The 15776-nt window shown below is 35.9% G+C and overlaps 1 protein-coding gene across 2 annotated transcripts; it reads right to left on the bottom strand.

Moving 5' to 3' along the window:
- Positions 1-5708: 5708 nt before the first annotated feature.
- paqr5b (progestin and adipoQ receptor family member Vb) lies at positions 5709-15188 on the bottom strand. Of its 2 annotated transcripts, XM_051898653.1 has the most exons (8): positions 15060-15188; positions 14641-14768; positions 12207-12412; positions 10267-10393; positions 9345-9389; positions 8994-9090; positions 8536-8680; positions 5709-7365 (listed from the first exon to the last, which is right to left on the bottom strand). In XM_051898653.1, exons 1-8 carry the CDS (start codon positions 15111-15113, stop codon positions 7106-7108), a joined length of 1062 nt encoding a protein of 353 aa, XP_051754613.1. In that variant the 5' UTR covers positions 15114-15188; the 3' UTR covers positions 5709-7105. The 2 variants fall into 2 exon arrangements, with proteins under 2 accessions (XP_051754613.1, XP_051754614.1); XM_051898654.1 differs by lacking the exon at positions 9345-9389.
- Between the last annotated feature and the right edge of the window lie 588 nt (positions 15189-15776).

The following is a 15776-nucleotide window of genomic DNA, read 5'->3' as shown; positions in this document are numbered from 1 at the left end:
ATATCTCACAGACTTCACTCTAGAGACATTTCTTGATTTCCATGTAGACAGTTCCTAAATGATTAGCTATAATAATACAATTCTGCCACTATATTGTATTATATTATATTATATTATATTATCATTTTATTGCTAAAAACCAATAGAAAATTCTGTATTATTTGGTATAAATAATTTTAATTAAAACACTTAAAACTAAAATCAATCATTTGCTAAATGCATTTACAACATTATAATGTACACTCTAAAAAATGCTGGGTTAAAAACAACCCAAGTTGGGTCGAAAATGGACAAACCCAGTGATTGGGTTGTTTTAACCCGGCGGTTGGGTTAAATGTTTGCCCAACGTGCTGGGCAGTTTTATTTAACTCAACTATTGTTTAAAAATGACTATATGGCTGGCTTAAAATGAACCCAAAATAGGTTGGAAATTAAAAACCATAATTACTAATTAATAATTACTAGAGGCAACAATAATAATCAAAAGATGAACATTTATTAATAAGCAATTTAATAATTGTTTATAGTTTAATTATTATTTATTAAACATAATAAATGTTAATTTCCAACATATTTTAGGTTCATTTTAAGTGAGCAATACAGTAATTTTTAAACAATAGTTGGGATAAATAAAACTGCCCAGCACGTTGGGCAAACATTTAACCCAACCGCCAGGTTAAAACAATCCAATCACTGGGTTTGTCCATTTTCAACCCAACTTGGGTTGTTTTTAACCCAGCATTTTTTAGAGTGTACAATATGGAAAAAATGATATTTATTGTGAGATATGCTAAAGATTACATTTAACAGTGTTTTTTTTAAAAAGATTAACTTCAAGTAAGCACTAGATGATGGCAAAGGTAGTCTAAATGTAAAAACAGGGGAAATGAGCATGCCATGAGCAATTACATTTCCAGTATATAATACTGATAAATAAAAAATCTCTAATACTGATAATCACCACGGTACAAATATACTGTGCATTCCAACTTGCGTAGTGCATTTAGAGTTTATTTCTCTTATATATATTGTGCGTGAATGACTAATAAATAAATAAATATTTTTATCTTATCCTTAATTCTTATCCAGTAAATCACGAATTACTGGAAATGTCATGGGACTTTTAAATATTGTTGTGGACAATAGGAGTCAAAAAACCACTGATCTACACTGAAAAAGCTACTCTGCAGTAATTTTCATAACTGTTGTTCCACGCATACACACACCTGTTCCCTTTCTCTCGCTGGCCCACAGCTGTGACAGTTATCCCGATGAAGCCTGAGATGGAATCATTGCACCAATCACTCATGGGATGTGTTCCATTTAACAGGTGAAAGTAGCCTCTGAATGAGAAGACAGGAAACAAGTCAGGCCAACAAAAGCTTCAAAACCTGCTTGTGTACTTTTAAAACATCATGCTGGCTGTACAAACACACACTGTGTAATTAGGAAAAACAGAAAGAGGGGAGGGAAGGGATGGGGATATATTTTCTATCACCACAGGCTTTCATATGAGTAGTGAGCTAAGGGCTAAACAAACACAGCCAAACTGAATCTATCAACGTGCACAAACACAGCGCATCAGGACCAGCAGCGCGACTTTCTGGAGCCAATCCAGCATATAGTCCACAGGAATGCAAATTACATGATTGATACCGATCAAATGGGTCACGCGAAATAATTCAACTTCAATTAAACCATAGAGTAAGCAATAAAATATGCTAACTCATCTTTAGCATTTCACAATTGGTGAAGCAGGGCATGGTGTAGGCCTATTATAAGCAGTTTAATTACCGTTGTTGTTTTGAAATTTCATCCACCATATTATTTGTCTGTTGTCTCCAAATTCAGTTCCTAAACCTCTCAAATACATGAGAAATTAAACACCCAGCTGGCAGACACAGAAGAGTCAATCAGTCATATTTATCACAATGCTTCAGTAGATGTTTAAGTGGCCAAATGTGTGTGCTGTGTGCTAACACAAACAGGCAGCACAGGGAGATAAGAGGCTATTTAGGCAGTAATTAGCGAGTGTGAGAGTGAAATGGTGCTGCAGACAGCGGCAGCCCTGTGTGATATTTGCTGGTGCTGTGTTTAAAGGCAGCCTGAGTAAACAGTACAGGGAAGGTCAATATTATTACAAGGAGGTCTTGGAACAGTGGGACTATGGAGCAGAGGAAGAACTGACAGCTGTTTCCCTGTTCCCTGATCAAACATGACATGATGTCAGTTCCTACATGTCATGAATAAGGACTCTGAAGATGAATTAGGATGTTTAGCACCTATTAAACTTGAGTAAAGGATATACTATATCATTAACAATTTCGAGCTTTTTTACTTTTAATGCTAGAGAATTTGCAAAAGTGTTTGAGATTATTAATGCTAAAATAATTACAGCAATTTACCAAACTGATTTTTGTTGTCTACAAGAGAACAAACATTGTCCTGTGCTGCCCCCTGCTGATAGGATTCATAATTACAAAGCCCCTGAAGTCAAATTAATCTAACAGTATTCTCCATCAAGGGACGTTTTCACCCATTTTAATTTTGATCATTCATTCTTTTCTTTTTTTTCTTTTTTTTAAACGTAATCAACTGTGATGGATTTCCTACAGCATCACCAGCAAACCATTAACAACATTTTGCGCTTGAGGAAAACAAACACAAATACTGCAATAAAAAGATCTCAAGCTCTCATTTCATCAAGCCTCTTTGAATGTGTGAGAGTGAGAACAGAATATACTGAACATAAAATATACTGTCAAGTGTGCTTTTGTCAGCCTCTGTGTTTGCGATTCACAATTTGCTTTGACATTTTTCATCTTCTGCCAACAAAACAGAATGCTGAGCAAACAGCATCAGTCAGAGTGTGTGCACAGTAGACCATGTGACAAAAAAGAGGGTGGGGGAGGATGTGAGGCATATACACACACATACATACAAAGGAAAGGGAAAGCAGATTCCCCTTAATCATATACTACATATTCAAAATCAAAATCAGTATGTCAATAATTATAAACTCTTCTCAAATCGAGTACTCAAAGCATTAAGCCAAACTGACAACTTAAACCAAATCATAAATCCATTAACACCTAACAAACTTTGCAAGCATCTTAGTTGTAAATATGTAGGCCTACATAATAATAAAAGGCAAACAGAAGGATTTGAATTAATTATTCATTTACTACATTTTGCAAAAAGATTTCCATTGGTCGCCACCTACTGGTAAGGAAATATAAAGAAGTCAGGAACAAATCATCAGTGAATCAAAAGATTCGAATCACCAGCAAGCATTGAAGAATAGGTAAGGAATTACTTCTTACTTTTTATGCCGCTACTGGCGATAATTACGACAATCTTATCGCATTCTGTTGGTCCTCGTTAGAGAGATGCAAAGACATTTAGGAAGTGATGTGACTGTTGTGACATTAGACACCGAAGCTTCGAAACTTTGAAAAAAACCCGAAACATCTCACAGTGAAGCACTGTACCGGAGCTTGATTCGATTTGCCATAACCACGTGATCTGTGACGTCCGATGCTTCGTTTTCGCACACAACCACGTGACTGCTTCGCATTCTGATTCAAATAACGCGAACCCTTGCGCAGGTGTCAAGTGTCATTCGCTTTTTGACAAGAATAAATCATTATACGAATAAATATTTACATGTGTAGTTTTGTGCATGTTCCGTTTGTATTTATTCCCAGTACATAAGTACTTCAGCTGGCCATTATATGATAATCTTCGTTTATTTTGATAATATATGCATACGCTTGTTTACTCATTTATTCAAATTGTGTAAGTAAAATGACACGTGAAAGACTAGCCCTTTTTTTTTTTTTTTTTTTTTTTTTTTTTTGATATAGACTAATTATTTTCATTGTTTTATACGCTTTTCATAGCACAAACTGATTTATTACATGAAACAGTCCAAAAATAGCTGGGTCGTCTGGAACGCAAATAAGGCAGCTTTTTCCACCTTTTGACCACAATATGGTGTTAGTGTTCACCAGGGCCGTAACCACCATAGACATTAAGGGGGACAAGTCCCCCCCCCCCAATAATTAGAAATGGCCAAATCGTCCCCCCCAATATTTGAAATTCTTGCACTGCTCAGCTGCACTTCATTACAGCTCTCTGCATGTTGTTAGGATGACAAAAAGTTTTAAAAGTTACATTTTTAGTCTGGTCTGCCTTAGCGGTCTAAGAACGCTCGTCAATGTCAAAATGATTGAGATGGCCAATCAAATTAAAAAGTAGGCGGGGTTTACGTTCTCTCTTTGCTCGTGCACACAGTCTTCACAACACAGACTGGCGCGTCAATCGTTCGCTTAACGCTGTTGCGGAGGTTCTATTTTTTCGGTAAAATCACAATACAAATGCACACAAACGTGTCCCTGCTCTTGATATACAACCATTGATGGACATCTTTAATTTTAATGAGGAAAAAAAAAACTATGCGAGGGTGGATTAGAACATGCAACCTTTGATACTGTTAACAAAAATCCTACCACTAGACCATTATGGAATTTAAATAGTTATTAAGGATCGATATATTTATTCACTAAACTGAAGAATCTCGGAACTAAAAATAAACTGTATTGTGAAACTATCACATTAAAAATTAGTTCTCAATATACTATTGAAATTGATTTCTGGACATCTATGTTATTTTTTTTTTTTCTACAACTGTTATTGTACATATCTGATATAGCATTGTATTAGCAGCAGTTTCGTTCACTGTTTTGTTTCTTTATGCTTTATTTAAAAAAAAAAAAAAAAAAAAGGTCCCCCCCAATGTTCAAGACGTGGTTACGGCCTTGGTGTACACCGTTTTGAAAAGTTTCGAATAATGAATCTTTTTATGATCCAGTTGAGAGGAAATCCTCAGTGCTTCGCAAAGCTTCATTTCACCATCACTACATTTAGGCAGATATTTGCCGTTCGGGTTTTTTGATTAAAGCTGCAGTCCGTGACTTTTTTTGGCTAAAAATGATCCAAAATCACTGGCTGGAGCAAGTACACCAGCCAGTGTTCAAAACTATCTCCTTACCTTAGCCCGATTCACAATGGTAAGCTCATAATAATGTTTTCTAATTAGAGCGTACTGGTGGGTTTCCGCGGGAAATTCGAGCATGCCACTTTGCGTCATTACATCACGTCTGTTTACATAAAGAAAGAGTCCCAGCTAGACTATATTGCATGTGAGGATGCTGCTTGTAGGGGATCATTTATAGCCTTTTCTCACAGCAGCTGGAATAATTAAACTTATTTTGATGGCGGATTGTAATCCAGAAAGGTCCAAATGACAATCATCAGTGACAACTGGAGATTCAGCGGTAGTCAAAAGCAAAAGACTTCGGACTGTGGAGTGGCTACAGAAATTGAAATCTACAGATAACGAGTTATTGATCCGGGAAGTTCGAATGTGTGAATATTGCCAACTTGACCTAAGTAAATAGTGATGATAAACAAATAACTTTTACTGCCACCACTCCTCGGTCGGACATCGGGGCATTTTGGGCTTTTGAGTACAGAAACTAAGCCTGACAAGACGGTCACACTTCCTATCATCCCCTTTTCAACTCAGAACTTTATTGCTGCTTACAAGCTGAGGAGGGCAGTGTATTTAAAATATCAATCTGAAGTTGAACTTTTCTTTGCATTGCATTCACAGGTTTCAATTAGGAATAAAAACAGGACTAGACTTTAAGAAATAAATATTTTATTATAAAGAATGCTGGAAACAATAAATAGTGTCAGTTTGGTTACACAAGTTGTGACCTGGTTTTATGAAAATATGTAATACCCCTCACACACTTTTTTTTTTTTTTTTTGATACCACAAAAGTATTGTGCCGTTTTAAGGAAAAGAAATAAGTAGATATATTATGGTTGTCACTGAGGATTTTGGCAGACTCTGCACACAGGTAATTGTGCATCTAGTTCCTAGTCCGATTCATTCTAAAGGAATTGGTTCATTCCAAATGGTCTTCACTCATATGTATCATAAGAAAATTTGTTTCATTCTAGTGAATCAGTTCATCCCAACCGGTCCTCTCTTTCATATGTAGCTTAGTCGGACGGACAATTTATGCAAATGAACCGATTCACAAAAATTCACCAATTCGAGTCCATGTATTAGGCTACCATATGTTTGTGAACCATTTACATAAATTAGAATGTTTCTGTTGTATTTCATCTACATTTACCTGTTCAAGTTTCATACTGTAAATCTTATCATGACTGTTAATTCATTCAGTGTGTGTGTTTCTATACACAAAAATTAGACCACTATGACATCCTCCCATGACTTATATTGTTCTGATATTCAGTGCCTTTTTTTGCTCTCCTCTGAGTAGTGGTGTTCATGCAATTAACGCATTCATTACTCTTTGCAATCTCAGGTTGCATAGTTTCAGTAAACATACAAACCCCTCTTGGGGATTTTTATAATGTAATATCTAGCAAGAGTGTCCTAGATATTTTTACAATAACTTTGGTAACTTGTGCAAGAATGCAATCAATCTTTCAGAGACTCCTTGTTTTAAGGAGCGTTTATGCCACCTTGGAATTATAAGGTTCTATCTGCATTCTGAGCAGGTTTGAGATATTGAACTTCAAAGATTGTGCATTCCATTTAGCAAAAATGATATGGGGAACAAAAAAATTAGTGTTGTAACAGTGTCGACATGTATGAGAAAGTTAAATTTAATGCTTTCTATATGACATTTATTTCATATTTTAGCACAAATAATTATTTTCTTAAGTTAAGCATAAAAGGCAGCGCTAAAGATTTTGTCCAGTGCAGATGTTCATTTAGCTAGATAGATAGCTAGATAGATTTAAATTTGAACAGTCTTGGCTCATTGGTCCTCTTGTGAGCATCCGAAGTGCCGATTGGCTCACAGATAGAACTTTATAGAACCAAGTTAGTTTGACTTTGTAGATAGAAACTTTTTGTTTTATAAATAAAAAGTCCAAAAATGTACACAACTTAAAAAACACATCACATAATGTAAATAAGTTGTCACAGAATAAGAATATGTGAATAACTCAATTTTGACAAAAATGTCAGATAGAACCTTATAATTCCAAGGTGATGTTTAGTGCTTGCACTCCTTTCCTTCATTCTTTGTTGGGTGTGTATCTGGGTGGCTGTACAGTAGAGGTAGAATATAAAGACATATGATCCCCAAACTGATGCAGACACAGACCAGAGCTGCTCCAATTGTGTTGTTAAAGGTGATAGGTGGAGCAGTGACCAGCAGCTGTGACTGTCTAAGCACCATGTCAGTTTCAATGGCCTTCATCTGGAAGTGTGTTCCAATTATTGCACACACGTGGAACAGCTGATGGCTGTGTCCTGTAGGGGTCAGAAGAGAGCCATTCACATGAAAAACACTGAATAAAGATATGCTGAAGAAACACCTGTGGACCTTTGTTAAAGGGTTAGTTCACCCTAAAATGAAAATAATGTCATTTATTACTCACCCTCATGTCGTTCCACGTAGATATTGTTGAAAAGTCGTTATTTTGTTTTTTTGGCAGACAAAAAGTATTCTTGTCGCTTTATAATATTAAGATAGAACCACTGAACTCACATGGACTGTTTCAAATATGTTTTTAGTACCTTTATGGACCTTGAGAGTATTCAATGGCTTTGCTCTCAATGCAGGCCTCACTGAGCCATCGGATTTCATCAACAATATCTTCATTTGTGTTCTGAAGATGAACGAAGGTCTTACGGGTGTAGAACGACATGAGGGTGAGTAATAAATGACATTATTTTCATTTTTGGGTGAACTAACCCTTTAAAGATTAATTTTCTTAAAGCTGCCGTATGTAACTTTTTTTGGTTAAAAAATAACAAAAATCAGTTATTGAGCAAGTACATAAGACATCAGTGTTCAAAACTGTATCAGTAGTTTACCCTGATTCAAAATGGCAAGCTTATAAAAATGATTTATAATTTGAGCAGTCGGGTTTGATTTCACAGGAAATGTCAGTTTGAGGTCATTCGCCTTTGCGAAAAATCTAAACTTGTCATCTAGATGTCTGCTTTTAATCTAGAAAGGTCTAAACGACAATCATTGTTGACATCTGGAGAATCTCCTGTTGTCAAAAACAAGTACTGTGGAGAGGCAGCAGTCAAAAAGGGAAAGCGACAGAGCCCATGCTAAAATGAGAGTAAATATTGGCATGGTTTTGACAGGATTGCGACAACCAGGGCCATCACTGGATGGCCATCACCCCCCATGCAAGAAAACGTATAGCTCCGCAAGTAACTTGCAACTTCATGTTTCAAACAGGGATGGCGATAGAGAGGCAAAAGTTCCATACTGCAGATTTAAGTATGGTTTCTGAATTTTTTGTAAACTTTGATACTTCAATTTGATAATTGAACATCCATTATAATTCAGATACTGTACTGTCTGTATTCTAAAACCCCTCTGTAATCAACTAGTTCACCCAAAAACACAGCACAGACATACATGGTACAGTAGCTAACATTTACGTTGTCATCATCACTTACCTATGTAGTCAAAGCGTCCAGGTGCCAGTCTCTCAGGTAAGTGGGTTGCAAACAGGAAGCCGGTAAGAAATGCAAGCAATGTATGGTGAACATGAACAGAGTTTGCCTCATTATCAGTGCAACCCTCACCTACACACAGAAACAACTAGAAAGAGGCAACAAAATAATTACAGGTCACACCTTGAAGTCTATTCATATTCACTTTAACCTATAATTAAGTAACATGCATAAACATCTCTAGAAACTCTCTAGAAACACACTGAAGTATGTTTAAAAGAAAAACATTGGAAGTGATAGGATAGGACAGATAAATGTGTACTTGTAAATGTAAATTCCAGTTTAAATCACAATGTTGCCAGCTCCATTCCTTTGGACATTATGTTATTTAACATGGCTGATCTTTATCTAAACAGCCTGTGCATTTGTGTCGATGTACTGTACAGTTTGCTGAAACTTACCCTGTAGAACAGAGGAATGTTGTCAAACAGGTAGGGGTAGGCAAAGGCAAGAATTCGCAACACCTTACTCAGCCTTGGGCTCGGTCTCTCGGAGAATCTGACAAGTAGGAAGTGAAAGGCACATTTTTTTATGTTCACTAATGATAACATCAGTTTCAGTGTTGGTGGTGCGGTGTTATGTAATTGTAAGAAGCAGATATATGAGGTTGATTGCTCATAGTCAAAATAACACATAAAACATTATTAACACGAGGTGGAAGTGTTTCCATTAATTTAAAGAAAGAACCAAATTTAGAAAACATATTAGTCAGCATCAGAGAATTTGGACACATTATGTTTTTAAACTGTTACCTTTCATCGATGTCATGGTTATAGTGTAGGAATGGTAGGCCAAGCCTTAGCAAAAAAGTGGAAATAAAAATCATATTGATCTATGAAACTGCCATGCTGTATCAGCATGTATGATATGATATATGATATATGTTTATAACAAGCCTTGTATTCACACACTTACTGTAGCACAGGCATAATATATCGTTATTTCAAATGTAGAGCATTTTCTTTCATGGTGCTATTTGCGTCAACATTGGGGAGTTACTACTAAAATGGTGGGTACATAAACGTAACTATATTTTTCAGTAGCGTGATTTAGCTGTTTTCCATTAACAACCTACGTTTTACAATGTGTAGCAACTGTAGCATGTTTAAACGCTACATAGCTAATATCTGATCTGAGGAAACAGTAAAACATACTTCTCTGTCTCAGATCGATTCATTTTAGTTGGGAATAGCAATGAACCGACACAACTGATGCTGCAAGTCACATGACAATGACAACGAATGTATTACACATTCATATACAGTACATACTTATGAAAGTACCTGATCAGAGAGTGAACACTATTTGGGACGCAGCCATTGCATACTCTTTCTAGTGAATCGGCTTGTACGGACAACTCAATTAAAAACAGACTGACAAAAATGATTCACCAGTTATATTCACTAGTCCCTGCACTATATACTAAGTTTTCAACTTGTGTATGTAAATTATGTTATACAAATCAGGGTGTTTTTGTAGTATTTAGGATAAATTTACCTGTTTAAATTTGATAATGTCACCCTAATTGATGTAATGATTATCAGAGCTTGTTCCACATACTCACATAGTTCTCAGCAGAACTATATATAACCCACAATTATGCAAACTGCATTTCTGTGATTCGTATGGTGGTGTGTTAGCAATGAGGATGCATGGAATGAAATGGAGCCTTACCTCGAGTAGCAGGCCAGACTGGTTGAGAGGATGGTGTTTAGTACAGCTACAGGGATGTAGTATGAATGAAAGGTGCTGTTCACCCATGCGTCAGGAAAAACATATGCAGAGTAGCTGATCGCTGAACCTGCATCAACATGCAATCAGTCACATGAATACAACTCAGTGTGGTGTGGATGATTTGGTAATAACATGTGAAAGTGTGTCCATTTGTAGTGTGATTCTGTAAGATTTTTCTTGTTATTAATACACATAAATACTACTTATTAGTTAATAACTTCCAAATATATAGGTACAGTCACAAGTTGTCTGTATTGTACTTATGTACTTTACTTACCTATTGAATTTATTCATAGTCATATTAAATTATTCTGCTAAAATGATTAGATGCACAAAATATATTGGTACCATAGTTATTGGCTGATAATAGAGATTTTAAAATTATATTTATTTATATTTAATTGTGCATTCCCATTTTAACATTTAGATGACCTTTGCCATCATCTAAAGCTTAAATTTAAACTTTAAAAACTTTAACCCCTGGGTTTCACAGACAAGGCTTAAGCTTAGTCCCAGACTAAAATGCATGTTTGAGCAGTTTTAACTGAAAGTAACTTGCACTGATATATCTTAAAATATGTCAGTGTCATTGTTTAGTCTCAAGATGCACATCAGGAATGCTTTTTTTCTAAGGTACATTTATAAAAGCTACATAAATGCCCTAATTGAACTAATCCTGGCCTAATCTAAGCCCTGTCTGTGAAACCGGGCCTAAAACTAATTTAATAATGCTGTAAAGGCGAGACATTACAGAGTAAAACGCTGTTTTTTCAATTTTAAGATTTTGGGCTTTTTGGCTTTTAACAAAGTGTTTTTTCAGACTATTGGTAAGAAAACATCCAAAATCCAGCTTTAAACATTTATTTTTTTGGCACTTTATCTATTTGTGTCTAGAGATTTCAATTACAATACATATTTTTAAAGGCCGATTTCTCAAAATGAGTTTTTTTTCTCCTACACTGAGCCATATATCTCCACTTCAGAAGCACTTACACCAAACTTTGCAGTTTGGCTATTCCTATCTATATTCTGAAGGTTTTAACAGAGGGATTTGTTCATATATAATTTGCCAGATTATATAAAACATTTTATTTCAAAGAAAATTTTTTTTTTTTTTTTCTGACTGTTCACAGTATTTTCTGAATTATGGAGTGATAAAAAAGAGATACCCAAAATCCCCTTTGTAAAAACCTTTTGACTCTAATATGTCAAAAAAATAAAAAAGAATTCTGATTTTTTCAGATTGTTGTACTAGAAATGTATGCAAATTAACGCATTTTTAAGTAAATAAATATTTCCTAATTTACATACTTAAACATAACATTTTAGAAAACTTGTAATACAAAAAATGTTTGCACTTCTTATTGTAATCCACTGGGTAAGTATGTTGATAACTATTAGTTAATTTTTTTATTCACCTGCAGTGTCTCGCCTTAAATGTAACCTTTAGCAAATCTCAGAATAAATATCTGTTTTTCCATACTGTACAATATAATGCTGTGATGCCCAAATTCACTAGTAACATTTAAAAGGGTTCATTTTAGTTTCTATAGTGTTTTAATTTATTTACACAAACAATACATTTTAATTTTGGACATGTATTTAGTTATTGGACAAAAATTATTGTTAGTTTATCTGTGTTGGATGGAATTTTATTCTCAGCTCATACCTAGAAATAATGTACAGTATTGATTTGTTATTTGTATATGGTAGTCAGTGTAATGTAACCTGTTTTGCCTTAATTGTGTAAGAAATTTGTGTCTGTTAAATATCGCAGTACAATCTTGAAGCTTGAACTTTGTCTTTATGCCAATATTTTCTGTAACAAGCCAAGGAACTAACAGTGTTCAAGTAAATGTGTCTGTGTGTTCCTTTCTTACCGAGACTGTACAGGCTGAGTGCTCCATAGTCAAAGAAATAACAGATATGGCGAGAGCGGGTAGACATGGTACTGAAGGTGTGGGCACAGCTGGAGGCCAGTGGATACACGCAGCAGGAGAACAAGAAGACCAGCAGGGGCCACGTATACACATCATACCACGCATCCTCTATCAACAACACTGTCATCAGCTTCCAAAGAAAATACCTGACGGAGAAAGAGAGAGAGATGGAAGGATGCCAGACAATGATGTTGACACAGGTCTGAATGTTGCAACAAACAAGTTATACAGTGAAACAACAACAATTCCATGAAGTTTTCCACTGCTGGAATCAACATCATACGCATGCGATTTAAAAATATATATACGTTTTCCATCTTTTGACTTGTTTGGGGCAGTTTGGGGCAGTTTGGGGCAGTTTGGGGCAGTTTTGGGTGGGGCAGTCATGGCCTAATGGTTAGAGAGTCAGACTAGTATCCCGAAGGTTGCGGGTTCGATTCTCAATACCAGCAGGAAAGCAAGGCACCTAACCCCCAATTGCGCCACCACAGCAAAATGGCTGCCCACTGCTCCGGGGGTGTGTGTGTCCACATTTTGCAGTGTGTGTGTTCACTACTCCTTACGTGTGTGCACTATCTGGATGGGTTAAACGCAGAGGACAAATTCCAAGTACGTATTGGGTTACTATTCTTGGCCTTCACATGTCACTTTTTCAATTTCTTTTCCACTGAAAGACAATTCCTTGCATGATAGCTGATACTGAAATTAAAGCATCCGTATCTTAGAAAGTGAACGATTAAGATGACAAAGGCCAGAAGATTGTATTCAAAAGTTTAACCTGCCCTGACTTGCTCGCAGAGTTTGTTACTAGGGATGTATCTGACAGGTGAATGCAGAAACAAACAGTCTTATCACTTTCTATAGGTCTGTGTTTAATCTCTAAAGCACACCGTTAAAGCTTGTTTCTATGCTATACAGTATGTACAGTAAAGATAAGAATTAATACAGATGGTAGAGTTTTGTGAAGGAGATTTTCCTAAGACTTCTTACATTCAGTGTCCCCCCCTGCTTACATTGATTGCAGTCACAAAGAGGAATTTTTTTAGAAAGCTATATATTCACTATAAATACATTCAAATTCCACAGGTTTGCTATATCCATGGGAACATAGCATTTCCTTCTTACAAAGAGCAACCGAGCTTTAGCAATGTCAGCCCTGCCCTTAAAAATGTGATATTAAGAGGTGTCGTACTAAACCTAGTTTCAAATCTCAGGATTCTTAAGTGATGAATTTTACAGGTCTGATTTACTCTTGCTTGCTTTAGAGGGATCAGTGAGTTTAATATAACCAAACATTAACACAGAGTCAAGTTACAGATTCCAAGTTTTGTCCTATTGATTTACTGTCGGCTGACTGTGTATTTAACCATTGTGTGGGATCAGAGGATGTGTTAGCTTTGAGATATGGCATACATTAAATAGACGAGTAATGGAAATGTGTTTTTGCAATGAACTACATTTACATTTAATAATTTAGCAGATGATTTTATTCAAAGCAAGAAGATTTAAAGCAGTTTATTATACAGGATTGCCAATACTGCAATACTGAGTTAAGCTAGTAGTTTTTTAATAATAATAATAATAATAATAATAAAATGATGTAATATTTTATTGTATATATATTTTATTATATAAAAAATAATGTAATATTATTAAATGTGTTCCATTTTTTACATGCCCAAGAAAAACTTAGCCAAGAAAAACTGGTTGTGTTGGTTGTGTCTTGTAGAGTACTGGTTAATATGAGGCAGGACTGAGGCATTATGTAATGGCTGAATGAGTGAATAAGGTTTTGAATGACCTCAGTTCCGTTCACAGACTTATAGATAGAAGTTGTTTGGAAAAATAAGCGATTCAATGACAAAAAGCAGGCAAATTTTGAACTTATAACAGCTTACAACAAACCATTAAAGCCAATATAGCAAATACCAATAGCATACCAAAAAGTTTACAATCAAAGGTGACATAAGCAGCTCTCTAACATGTTTACGTCTGGAGAAAGCTCCGATGAGAATCACACCAGGAGCTCATTATCAGAGATGGCAGACCCTCTGTGTTCATCCAGCAAGGTGAACTCTCCTAGGAGCTCGGTGAGGGGCGAGACAATCCACTATGGAGTTGCTCAATTCATACTACTGTAAGTCTCAGCACACCACACACACATAGTCAATCTAAATAATGTTGGCATGGAACCCAGGGTTGTGTCACTGTAGTTGTGCAAGTTTAAACTATTGTCTGTAGGTTAAAAGATAACAAGTTTTATTGTAAAAGTCATACTGAGAAAGTGGCAAAGAGAGAGCGATATGCATTTATAGAGAGAAAGCAAACACGAGAGATAAAAAGTAACAGAGATTGCTTCACCGTTTCACCATACCAGGTTGGTAGAAAGTGTGTCCAGACATTGAGGGTCTCATTGGTCAGCTGAAAAAGACTCAACACACAGTCTGTGGCCGAACTACGAGGGTGTCGATATCCAGAGATGATACTGTCCTCGTGAAATGCCTACCATGGGAAAAGAGTCACAGAAACGTATTTTTAATAAGATAAAGACAAACCAGCTCTCTCTACAGGTAAACAGTCAAGCCAATAAAATAATGCAAAGCATTAATATGAATATGGTAAGATGTTTGGCTACACACCTTCAAACTGTTGCACATCAGGTTGCACAGTAAAAAAATTGTAAAGAAAATACAAATCCAGTGATTCTTTACTTATTTATCTACTTCAAGAACACTTTAAACTAGTTAAAATCACACAGTATCTGTTTGTTGTTTGTTAAAGGAATGAACTTACTTTGGGGACCTGGTGGACAGTGAAGACGCGCCGTAGTTTGATCAAGCTGAACATGTTCCCCAGATGAATGGCCCTCAGTGCCTGACTCGGGAGAGAGAGGCAGATACATAAACACCAGCAGGTAGAGAGACAAATGTACATACAGACACTCTTCCACTCTACCTGATCACAGACCGGCCCGGTTAGCCCTGCCCTTTTCATCACACCTACAGACATCAACGTCTAGCAAAAACACACACACACACACCTACAGCACTGAACACACACCTGGCACAAACACACACACACACACATACCTGACACACCGGCTAGGCGAGAACGTTCACAAGAATTCAGGAGCACATTGTTTTAGAAGTCAGAAGGTTTCACTCCAAACATACAGATAAATACACACAACAGTCTTGCGTAGAAGTACATTCAATAGTTTGGGATCAGTTAGATGTTGTGAAAGAAATTAATACTTGTATTTAGACACATTACATTAATCAAAAGGGAAAGTAATGACTTACATTCTAACAAAAAATATATTTTTAAATCAACTTTCTACTCATCAAAGAATCCTGAAAAAATATGCATCACAGTTTCCACAAAAATATAAAGGTTTTCAACATTTATAATAAGAAATGTTTCTTGAGCACCAATCAGCATATTAGAATGATGACACTGAAGACTGGAGTAATGATGCTGGAAATTCAGCTTTGCCATCACAGGAATAAA

This window comes from Ctenopharyngodon idella, chromosome 7 (assembly GCF_019924925.1).
Source record: "Ctenopharyngodon idella isolate HZGC_01 chromosome 7, HZGC01, whole genome shotgun sequence".
Classification (NCBI taxonomy): Eukaryota; Metazoa; Chordata; class Actinopteri; order Cypriniformes; family Xenocyprididae; genus Ctenopharyngodon; species Ctenopharyngodon idella.
The sequence above is the reverse complement of the archived record's forward strand: the minus strand, read 5'-3'. Positions and strand labels throughout refer to the sequence as shown.